We start from the raw sequence: 12,321 nt of genomic DNA, 5'->3' as shown, positions 1-12,321 counted from the left end.
TGTTATGATATTTAGCTACATGTATTTTCTTTTACTCGTTTTAGATTTATTTTATTTTTTAATTCATTTTCACAACCAGCTCAGACTCTCCCATCATCTGCATGTCACTCTACCTCTCTAAGTGCCGCCATGAACACGCTAACAAGACACCCCTTCCTTCCTTCCTTCCTTCCTTCCTTCCTTTCCTCTCTACCACCCATTCTCTTTCCCTTCCTATCTCTTTTCTTTCGACCCTCCCTCCATCACTCCCTCCTTCCCTCTCTCCCTCCCTCCCTCCTTCCTTCCCTCCCTCCCTCCCTTCCTCTCTCCATCCGTTCCTTCTTCCCTCCTTCCTCCCTTTCCCTTCTTCCCTCCGTCCCATCTTTCCTCCCTCCTTCCTCACAAGCCACTTAATACCACTATTTCCCGTCATGCACTCACACTGTTGCTTCCTGGACAACCCAACCCATCCCCCCCAACTCCTCCCCTATCCCATTCCTCTCCCATCCAGTACCTCCCTCCCTCATTCCATTCTTCCTCCTCTATCACCTCATCCTTCCTCCTCCCTCTTGGTCTTCCTCTCTTTCTCTCCTATCCTCCACCATTGAATCATACCCTCTTTTTATCAATCTTTCTTTCTCTCTGTTTTCTCGTTATGCCCAAACCATCTTAGGAAGCACTGGTCAGCTCTCCTTCTAACACTCCTTAGGAAGCACTGGTCAGCTCTCCTTCTACCACTCCTTTCACCTCCACAACGTCTTCTTACCTTCGTGTTTCTTATCCTCCTCCTCGTCTTACTTATTCCACTTATTATTCCCAAGTACATCATTCCCTCTGTTTCTTGCCGTGATAAATCAGTATAAATGAATCATATATACAGTACAGGTATATAAACATCGAGGGTTTATAATGAAGAATTAATAAACCACTAAACATCAACATCACTAATATTCTAAATTAAGGTATAAACGTCCCACAGGAGTTCAATATAATTAAAAAGTGTTTCCCTTCGACATATTTACTATATAAGGTAATATATCTCCCTTCGCCTCCGCCAACAGTCCACCAAATACACCTCCTCGATGTTGAAGAAAACGATTACCTTAATTTTTTTTTCCTCTCAAACTGGAGACTTGCCGCCACAAAAGGTAAAAAAAAGAATCGTTAGGACTTATAAATACATAGTCAACAAAGGCATTAGACAGGAGAGGGCAAAGGATACCCCGCCTTCCTGCTCTACGTCGGACGCGCAAAATTCCTCCATCCTAGCAGGTTCCTTCAGGCCCTGGCGCGTCGCAGCTCTCGATGGGCCACTGGGGGGGATGGGAGTTGTTCTCAAGGCCCTCAGCGGTGACAGTGAAGGATGGGTCGCCCCTCCAACCTCCCGAGGAAGAGGATGGAGACTCGAGCACCTTCAACGTCAGGCAGTGAAGAAGCTCGCCGACGGAGGTGACCCCCTTCAGTATGCCTTGCTCTTCAACCTCCACTCCTTGGCCTATTTGGTGCGCCCCGTTGAGAAAGGCTATCAGAGGCGCAAGTCGTGGGCTATCATGCCACGAGTTGAGGCTATTACAGTACAGGTCGTGGGCTATAGTGCTAAGAATTGAGGCTATCATGACAAGAGATGCAGGTCGTGGGCTATCATGCAACGAGTGGAGGCTATCACAGTGCAGGTCGTGATTTATCATGCTGCAAATAGAGGCTATCACAGTACAGGTCGTAGGCCATCATGCTGCTCAGACTCGAAGCTATCACGGTGTAGATCATAATCGATCGGTTGCAAGTTAAAGCTATTATACTACAGGCTGAACATATCATGCTACAAGATATACTATACTAGCCTCTCTCTCTCTCTCTCTCTCTCTCTCTCTCTCTCTCTCTCTCTCTCTCTCTCATCCTAATAAGTTTCCTCTGTTATATCGCCCTGGGAACCAATGAAACTTTGTCTTTCACAATAATTCCTTACATTCATGTATATACTTACCTACGTACATAAAGTTAGACAGACATACATACATACATACATACATACATACAACCATACATACATACATACATACATAAAGACACAGATAGATAGATAGATAGATAGATTTGTCACTTCGTTGTTTTTGTGTTTACAGTTTCTGGCTTTCAAATTTCATTAATACAGTACTGTGATTATTCTTGTTCTTCTGTCTCATCCACTTCATATATTTCCTCTAGTTTATTCTACCATCCTTCACCCACTCCCCGGAGAACAAATCGCTGGCCCTGGTGTTTACTTTGTCAAGTATATATCATTTTAGAATTTTTTTCCAATTTTAATTTCGTATTTTAGACAGATTCTTTCATTTTCTTTTTCGCGGGAGTGTCTCTCTCTCTCTCTCTCTCTCTCTCTCTCTCTCTCTCTCTCTCTCTCTCTCTCTCTCTCCACACACACACACACACACACACACACACACACACACACACACACACACACACACACACACACACACACACATGCTGCAATTTCTGGCTTGAAAACGAAGGAAAGGAGAAGGAAGGGAGTAAGAGGATCGGAAAATGGAGGAGAAAGGGGAAGAGAAAGAAGGATGAAGAGGAGGATGGGGAAGGGAAGAGGGAGAGAATAAGGAAAAAGGGGGGATGGGAGAGGAAGGAAGGAAGGGTGGAAGGAAGGGTAAAGGAAGGATGGAATTAGTGAAGGAAGGAAGGAAGAAAGACCCAATTGAAAGAGATCCACAGGTTTACAGAATAACTCCGACAAACCATCACTGATTGACTTAAGTGAGCCAGCTCTTCTGTGTGTTCCTGGTTGACCAAATTCGTACAACAGTTTTTCATCTCTCTTCTGTGTGTGTGTGTGTGTGTGTGTGTGTGTGTGTGTGTGTGTGTGTGTGTGTGTGTGTGTGAGTAGCAATCTTCGTTCTCTTATGGGAACTCAGCATCCATCTCCCCACTTCCCACCTCTCATCCCTCTCCCCACCTCTCACCTCCCTTTCCACCTCATAATCTAACCCCTCCCCCTCCCTCTACCCGGTAAGACATAGCAATGCAAAGGACTATTGTTTTTTTTCAACGGAATGGAGAAAAATTATTATTTTTTATGGGTGATCTCCAACACTGAAGGGTATATATATATATATATATATATATATATATATATATATATATATATATATATATATATATATATATATATATATATATATATATATATATATATATATATATATATATATATATGTGTGTATATAAATATATATATATATATATATATATATATATATAAATAAATATATATATATATATATATATATATATATATATATATATATATATATATATATATATATATATATATATATATATATATATATATATATATATATATATATATATATATATATATTCCTTTGAACCTCTTATCCCTTTCAATCAAATTTCTCAAAGGAAATTAAGCGTCTTTTATTCCTTTTCCCTTTCTGAATCCATTTTGATCTTCAGATAACTCACTAATTGGTCAACGGCAAACCAGTTGGCCAATCAGCAAGCTCATTATTTTGTAAGCCACTTGATTATATTTGGGATTAAAAATGCACTGAATTCTCCACTAAATTTGTTTTGATACTCCATTTTATTTTGTTCTCCTTCCCTTAGAAGGATGCACACTAACTCAGCAAAAGTCTGAAAAACACTGGTCGAAAACATCACTACCATAATCAGTTTTTGTTTCACTATCATTGGCAACTAGAGAGACGTTAACCTTGTAACATTTTAGACTCCCAACATTCACGCACGAATCTTCTCTCACCAGACAAGAAAGTTCTCACTAAACCCTCTTCACCAACACCCATATTACACGTTCTTCCCACATCAAGATTCTCAAACTAACCACGAGTCACAATCTCTGAGAATCAACAAATCCCTGAACTTGCAAAAAAAAAAAAATGCTTTTAAAATACGAGTCTTCGTTTCCCTTCCTCTCTGGTACTCGCTCGGCTTTACAGAGGTCCACGTCTGCCCTCACATGGTATACTGCTCTCACATTTGGTTGGGAAAGTCGGGTGCATACAAATCCTCCTGAGCCGTCCTCGACAAAATCTCAGTGTTAAAGCCATACACCTTATCAGAGATCCAACCCTCACATATAGCCTGTCTCCCTCTCTCCTTCCCTACTTCTCTCCCTCGGTGTTGTTCACTTCCTCCCTTTATTTTCTCTCTGGCGTCGCTTTAATGGTCATTGCAACAGTGAAATCCATCCTCTCACTCCTACCCCAACTTAAACACTCTCTCCCACTACTCTACACTCTTGAAATCGACACATTGATGGAACACCATTCACATGACCCTCCCCCCGTACCTTAACCATCTGTAGATACATCCCTCACTCCTCACGACAGAAGACCTTTCTCCTTGCACGCGTCTTCTCCTGTACATATAACTCGTTAAGTATATCTTTCACTTTAAGGAATACGGGTATCTCTTAAAATCCGTAAATTGGTATTCTTCTCCCTTACAAGACTTAACATTTCTTCGAGTCAGATTCACGTTGGTGTTGCTGTTGTCTGGAGCGTCTTTATACACACTGTTGTCTATGGGAAAATAATAGTTGTTCATCAAGTATTACACAGCTGTTTGTCTCAGGCATTACGTTATACCTTTTGACCACAACATCTCAGTATCAGACTCACTATGATCATGGCATCTCTATAACACTCGATTATTTTGAAACAAGTATTACATGAAACAGCGGATGAAGAATGTGTGGCTGTGGTGGAAGATCTCCTTGTGTCTGTCATCTTCATCATCCATCACAACTTTATGATAAAAAAAAAAAAACATCTCATAACATATATATCATAAAGTAAACATTTTCTATCTTATATGTCCCCGTAATTCCGTCCCACACGAAACATATCTGACCTATACAGAACTAAGCCCAGCATAACACCATCTCTCTATGGCTACACAGCAGAATCTTCGTACAAAAATGTTTAGAAATTGTCAAGATTTCACCGGCGACTTCCCTGATCAGAGTTTAAGATTTAAAGAGAGCTTAACCTTGTGTGTTGGTAGGAGTAAGATGACCCGGATGACCCCCAGGTGACCTGCCCTCACCTGGCGTGGGAAGGGTTCACCAGAAGTGTCCGATTGCCTCGTCCAAGACACCTTTAATTATACCTCGTCTTATCGAACCCGACTGTGTTCGTTCCCTCTAAAGACTGTCATTCAGTACAGACTCACCCGAACTTCTATTTTCTCATCGTGTATTTTGTTTTTTGGTTTTTTTTTCTCCGTCTGTATAAGTTAATCAACTGCCCAGGCTATTTTTATCTTCTTTTTGGGGGGGAGGAGAAGGGAAGTGGAGTTGGTTATTGAAAGAAACTCTAATGGGTTTTGTGTTTTTATACGATTTTTTTTATGAAAGAAAAGCTGTAGTTTATATTATTTTAAATGAAGTCTTCTTTTGGTGTGTGGGTGACTTTTTTTTTTTTTTTTTTTTAAAGAAATATCATGGATCATATTCACTACAAAGAAAGGCTTTAGTTATTTCATTCTAAACTGAGTCCTTGTTTGTGTATTTATTGAAAGAAAATACATCACCTGTATTTAATTATAAACAAAGATATATTACCAAATTTAATAAAAAAAAACAATAATATTCCAGAACTAACTGTCCAATATTACCGCCATCACTGTCTATAAAAAAACACCACTTTACAGTCAGTCTACAGTGTGTGAGTGTTTGGAAATAAAATGATGAATCACTCGCACAAAGACTACCACTTTCACTCTAGAGGTCTTATAAGAACCTCATCCCTCCCTCCCTGACTGAATATAAACAGTCTTTTGGTAACCGTGTAGGTCTTTCTACAGTCTACTGGTCGCCACAGTCTACTTTTGCCTTCTTGACTGTGGTTGTTCTCATCTCAACTCTCTCACGAGCGTTCGTAGAGTTCTTTTTTGTGGTCAGTTAGTAAGTCAGTCAGCAAGTCAGTCAGTCAGTTTGCTTGGGGTCAGTCATTTTTTTTTTTATGTAATGACCAGTCTTTTGTGGGTAGGACCAGTCATTCCGTAAGTCAGTCAGTCTTTTTGTGCGGACAGTCAAATTTCGCTGAGGCACAGTCACTCTTTGGGAAAGACATTCAGTCTTTTAGTAAATTTATGCAATCTTTGGTCTGCACAAACCACAACTTAGCCTCTAACAGACAACCAGCACAACACACACACACACACACACACACACACACACACACACACACACACACACACAGGTGATGTTGTTGTTTATATACTCGTACTTATCTTCCTTTAAACAACTAACTAAGGTCTTTAAGCACTAGACTAGACATACAGTACGGACTAGACAACAACTCTCAACAAAATTTAAGCAAAGCAATTTCTCCTTTTGTGCACGGAATGGTCACTTAAGTGTTCCTCTTGTTGGCTACAGTCTCACTAACTCAATAAGAACTCAAGGAATGTTCTCCCTTATTCCACGCTGAAGACTGTCTTGCGTCACGGTTCTGGTATACACTTGAGGATGACAGCCAAGACGCTATTACACTCCGCCGCATGTTTCCGTCAACCAGAATTTATATGCAACCAATCGTTAGTGAGAGCATCTTGTAAAACGGCAAAATATTTCTACACCAAAGAATGTAAACTATGAGACAATAAAAACTGTAAATCGATTAATAGATAAATAAATAAATTAGACAAAATAAGGTAAGAATAGATGAAAAACTGAAGATGAAACAGCAAGAAAAAAAAAACGTCTGGCCAGGAACACTATTTTAGTATAGATGGACTGAGACGGACTGTAGTGGCAGGTGAGCGTGGAGGAGGCGGGACTCACCTTGCAGCCCTCGCAGGTGAAGGCGCCGAAGTGGAAGCCGGCGGCCGGCTCCCCACACACCTTACACAGCTGGTTCATCCTGACGGGGAGAAAAAAAATGAGTTAGTAAACCTTTCTGAATATTCAAATTATTACCCGTTGTTATCTCCCTTCTTTACGTTACTGTTTTATCTTAATGAAGAAAAGGACAAGGAAATAAACAGAGGAATATCTTATTAGTTTATTCATTTCAAACAATATTTTTGTTGATAATATCGTCATTGTTATTCACACTTCATACACTTGGGTCATCCTCAGGTAAGAACAAGGGAAGGATGAATTTGTATTCCTCGTTTGGCTTTATACCGAGATAAGTTTTACAGCTCTTTCATTACGTCTGCTAGATTATTCTAACACCTTGTACAGCTTGTCCGGCCTTAGATGAAAAGTAGACAGTCTTGGAGGATGATAGTCTTGGAGGATGACAGTCTTAGAGGATGGCAGTCTTAGAGGATGGCAGTCTTGGAGGATGACAGTCTTGGAGGATGACAGTCTTGGAGGATGACAGTTTTGGAGGATGACAGTCTTAGAGGATGACAGATTTGGAGGATGACAGTCTTGGAGAATAACAGTCTTTGGAGGATGACACTCTTGGAGGATGACAGTCTTGGATATACATGATCAGGATAGAGTAATAGTGATTTTACCACATTGTAAAATCCGTGATAGAAAACCTTAATTTGCCTATTTGAGAAATGCTCGTTAACCCCAGCTATTACCCGTTGGTTTAACACTCATCCTAGTTTTATCTCGAGCACACGATCCTTACCAAGCCAGTTTAATCCCTACTAAAACGACATGGCTCCGTGACACACCTTCCCTCCCACACAAACTGGCTGTAAATGTTCCATAAATCCTGTTGTTGCTTCTGCAGTAAACGGGCTGAGTGGTGACGTAATTCTCATCATGTGAAGGACAGGTTATTTCAGTCGAGGTGTCAGACGATGTTATCTTGTTAGGACACAGCACATGATTGTCTTCTTGTCATGATCTACAAACATTATTATTCTGGCTGAGGTGTTTGTGTGTCATGCTAGGAGTGTTTGTGTGTCATGCTGGGGAGGTGTTTGTGTGTCATGCTGGGGAGGTGTTTGTGTGTCATGCTGGGGAGGTGTTTGTGTGTCATGCTGGGGAGGTGTTTGTGTGTCATGCTGGGGAGATGTTTGTGTGTCATGCTGGGGAGGTGTTTGTGTGTCATGCTTGGGAGGTGTTTGTGTGTCATGCTAGGGGTGTTTGTGTGTCATGCTGGGGAGGTGTTTGTGTGTCATGCTGGGGAGGTGTTTGTGTGTCATGCTATGCTATGCTGGGGAGGTGTTTGTGTGTCATGCTGGGAGGTGTTTGTAGGCATGCTGGGGAGGTGTTTGTGTGTCATGCTGGGGAGGTGTTTGTGTGTGTCATGCTGGGGAGGTGTTTTGTGTCATGCTGGGGAGGTGTTTGTGTGTCATGCTGGGGAGGTGTTTGTGTGTGTCATGCTGGGGAGGTGTGTGTGTGTGTGTGTGTGTGTGTGTGTGTGTGTGTGTGTGTGTGTCGGCCACGCACAAAAATTCCTGTACTATCATGCCACATTACCCAAACTCCTGAGTGGTGGATGGGGAGTATGGTGGTGGAGGGTGTGGGGGTTGGGGTGTAGGGGTGGGGGTGTAGAGGGTTGGAGTGTGGGGAGGGGTGTAGGGGGTGGGGATGTTAAGGAGGTGTAAAGGGGTGTGGGTATGGGGAAAGGGTGTAGAGGGGTGGGGATGTTAAGGAGGGGGTGTAAAGGGTAGGGGGTGTGGGTGTGGGGGTTGGGGTGTAGAGGGGTGGGAGTGTAGAGGGGGTTGGGCTGTGGGGGAGGGGGTGGTGGGGTGCAGTAGCTTCCCGGCGTCATACAGTGAGTGATCTTATCCCGAGGTTCAACACAGCTTTCATTTATGTTAATATATGACGTCACTTATGTAAATAGGTGACGTCATCGCCGTTTTTCGAGGCATCTTCCACCTCTTTCTTCCTCTTCTTCTTCTTCCATATATATATATATATATATATATATATATATATATATATATATATATATATATATATATATATATATATATATATATATATATATATATATATATATATATGACTATTCAAACTATGAAATGCAAAAAAAATACTATGTTGAAGGCAACTTGTTATTGTCTTATGGTCGTAGTATATAATAATAATAATAATAATTTTTTTACGTAGTATGAAGGACGACTTGAGGAGGTTTTTTTTTGTACCTATAGATGGAAGACGTGTTGTGAAGACGAAGGTAATTTATGAGTTAAAACAGACAAGATTATGACAACATTATATTAAATTCTCTCACAGCATCTCAGTTATTTTCGTCTTTTATTTCATTAGTTTTTTTTTTACATTCTTTCATTCATTGTTTATAAATAACTTTTGACAACACGAGAGCATGAAAGCTTGATAGGATGATATTAAGTTTAATCGGAAATGTTATGTTGAAGAGGATAAGAGAGAAAGAGAGAGAAAAGCTTCATAAATTTCGCAATTATGTCCCCCCTCCCCCCCCTCCCCTCCCCCGCACGTCCTATTTCACCCTGGGGATAAAAAATGAAGCGCTTACAGGTGAGGCTAGCGTGACGTCACTATGACAGGTGTTGATCGTAGCAACGGTGAAAATATTTATCCTCCCATGCCTCTGCCACGCTCACGGGGAAAACAACGCAATACCTCAAACTCTCCACTGTAACCTCAAACACACCTTTATTTTCAACTTGTGTTTATTACTTCAATTCTATAACTCTTTTTTCGTTAGTTTTATAGGAGTTTTTGAATTCGTATATGTGCATACTGCCAGGCTTGCCAACTGTTAAGAGACTCAAGTAGTCGTGTTGGCATCCCTGTTTGAGGCCTTTAGTCGGGTGTCCGGCCATGGCGTCGTCCACTCGCCAGCTGCCCCAGGCTGCTGTGTCTTAGAGATGACGTCATCATTCACTGTCCACGAACGCCCCACGCCTACTTAAATGATGTTCGAATGCCACACACGCGTCCGTAGTGGTATCCGACGCTGCTACGATCACCACACGCCCACCAAGTGATAACCACCACTACCACAATCACCACACGCCCACCAAAGGATAAACACCACTACCACAATCACCACACGCCCACCAAGTGATAACCACCACTACCACAATCACCACACGCCCACCAAAGGACAAACACCACTACCACAATCACCACACGCCCACCAAAGGACAAACACCACTACCACAATCACCACACGCCCACCAAGTGATAACCACCACTACCACGATCACCACACTCCCACCAAATGAGTCACCACTACCACAATCACCACACGCCCACCAAATGACAACCACCACTACCACGATCACCACACGCCCACCAAGTGATAACCACCACTACCACAATCACCACACTCCCACCAAATAACAACCACCACTACCACAATCACCACACGCCCACCAAATGACAACCACCACTACCACAATCACCATACGCCCACCAAGTGATACCCGATTCCCACACAAGCCATCCTCAAGGTACCCGACTGCACCCGAAGGCCGCACATCCGACTACTCACACCAGACACTGCACACGTCTCTAGCGGTATCCCACGTTGACCAGAAAGAGAAATATGGAGGAAAAACGGAACAAAAATTACAAATCAAAAATAGAATCTTCCCAAACATCTGCCAGAGTCGTTTCCCCGCCACTGACAGAGCTCCTTGGCTGTTGCTGTCTTTAAAGAGTTACAGGAAGTCCAGGAAATTCTCGTGATATCAACCAACTCATTACGCCACCACTGTTTTGAATGTCGTACTGCTATCGTAGTTTGTTGTGACGTCGCCATAAAACTGATTGGAATTTTGTAGTGACATCATTCGTAGAGTAAAGTAAATCTTATCAAGTTGTCATCATTATCATTGTATTGACATCATTTGAACATCATCTCCATTCTGATGTCTAATCGAACTTGTGTGTGTGTATGTGTGTGTGTGTGTGTGTGTGTACTTCTGTGTATGTATTTTACGTATTTGTGCGTGCGTGTACATTGTGTGTGCATGTGTGAGTGTACATCTGTGTGAGTGTATCTAAATTACACATATGTGATTGCTGTGGTGTGAGTTTATGTAAAGCGTGTGTGCGTGCATATGTGTGAATTTGTCTTAAGTTTTTTTTAGTGTGTTTGTGTGTGTGTGTGTGTCTAAATTTGTGTGCATGTATCCAAGTGATCAGATGGGTGTGTCTGCACGCATTCATGTGGTCATGTGGGTGGGTGTGCACGCACTCATGTGGTCATGTGGGTGTGTGTGCACGCACTCGCGGCCCTGGGGACAAGAGGGTCCGGTTTAGGTCCGTGGGGGTCGGCGGGTCACCACCACCAGCACTACCACCACCACTACCACCACCACTACCTTTACCACCACTACTAACCTACTACCACCATCACCACCACTACTACCACCACCACTATTACCACTACCATCACCACCACTACAGCCACCACTAGCGCCACCACTATCACCACCACTACCACCACCACTACCACTACTACCACCACTACCACCACCACTACTACCACTACCACCACTACAACCACCACTACCACCACTATCACCACACCACCACTACCACACACCAATACCAACAATACCGCCACTATTACCACCCTGCACCACTTACCATTACCACCACCACTATTACCTACCACCACCACAACCAATACCAACAATACCGCCACTATTACCATACTACCAATTACCATTACCACCACCACTATTACCACTACCACCACCACCACCACTACCTACCACCGACTACACCACCACCTACCACTACTGCCACTACCACCACCACTACCACACCATCACCACCACTACTACCACTACCACCACCACTATTACCACTACTATCACCACCACTACTACCACTACCACTATTACCACTACCATCACCACCACTACAGCCACCACTACCTCTACCACCACCACGACTACCACCACTACCACCACCACTACAACCCCCACTACCACCACCGCTATCACCACAACCACCACTACCACAACAACCAATACCAACAATACCGCCACTATTACCACCACCACCACTACTACCACACTCTCCTATATTATTACCACCACCACTACTACCACCACTACCGTCACCAACACCACCACCACCGCTGCTACCACCGCCATCAACACCACCGTCACCAACACCACCACCGTCACCAACACCACCACCGTCACCAACACCACCACCACCACCAACACCACTACCACCACCACCACCGTCATAACACACCACCACCGCTGCTACCACTTCCATCAACACCACCACCACCGTCACCAACACCACCACCACCGCTACTACCACCACCACCACCGCTACTACCACCACCACTAGTATCACCACCAGTACCACCATGACTATAGCAACATCACTATGACATCACCTCA

General features: G+C 42.9%; 1 protein-coding gene across 1 annotated transcript in view; it reads right to left on the bottom strand.

The window, feature by feature from the left end:
• The window catches only part of LOC121873229, a 105,567-nt gene that overhangs the window by 44,646 nt on the left and 48,600 nt on the right, over window positions 1-12,321 (bottom strand). Inside the window, exon 2 of the mRNA XM_042376605.1 lies at window positions 6,824-6,902. Within this exon, the coding sequence (XP_042232539.1) occupies window positions 6,824-6,902 (79 nt within the window). The remainder of the gene's footprint in view (window positions 1-6,823; window positions 6,903-12,321) is intronic.

This window comes from Homarus americanus, unplaced genomic scaffold, assembly GCF_018991925.1.
Source record: "Homarus americanus isolate GMGI-L3 unplaced genomic scaffold, GMGI_Hamer_2.0 scaffold32929, whole genome shotgun sequence".
In the NCBI taxonomy this organism is placed as follows: Eukaryota; Metazoa; Arthropoda; class Malacostraca; order Decapoda; family Nephropidae; genus Homarus; species Homarus americanus.
This window is presented reverse-complemented; position numbering and strand designations above follow the sequence as displayed.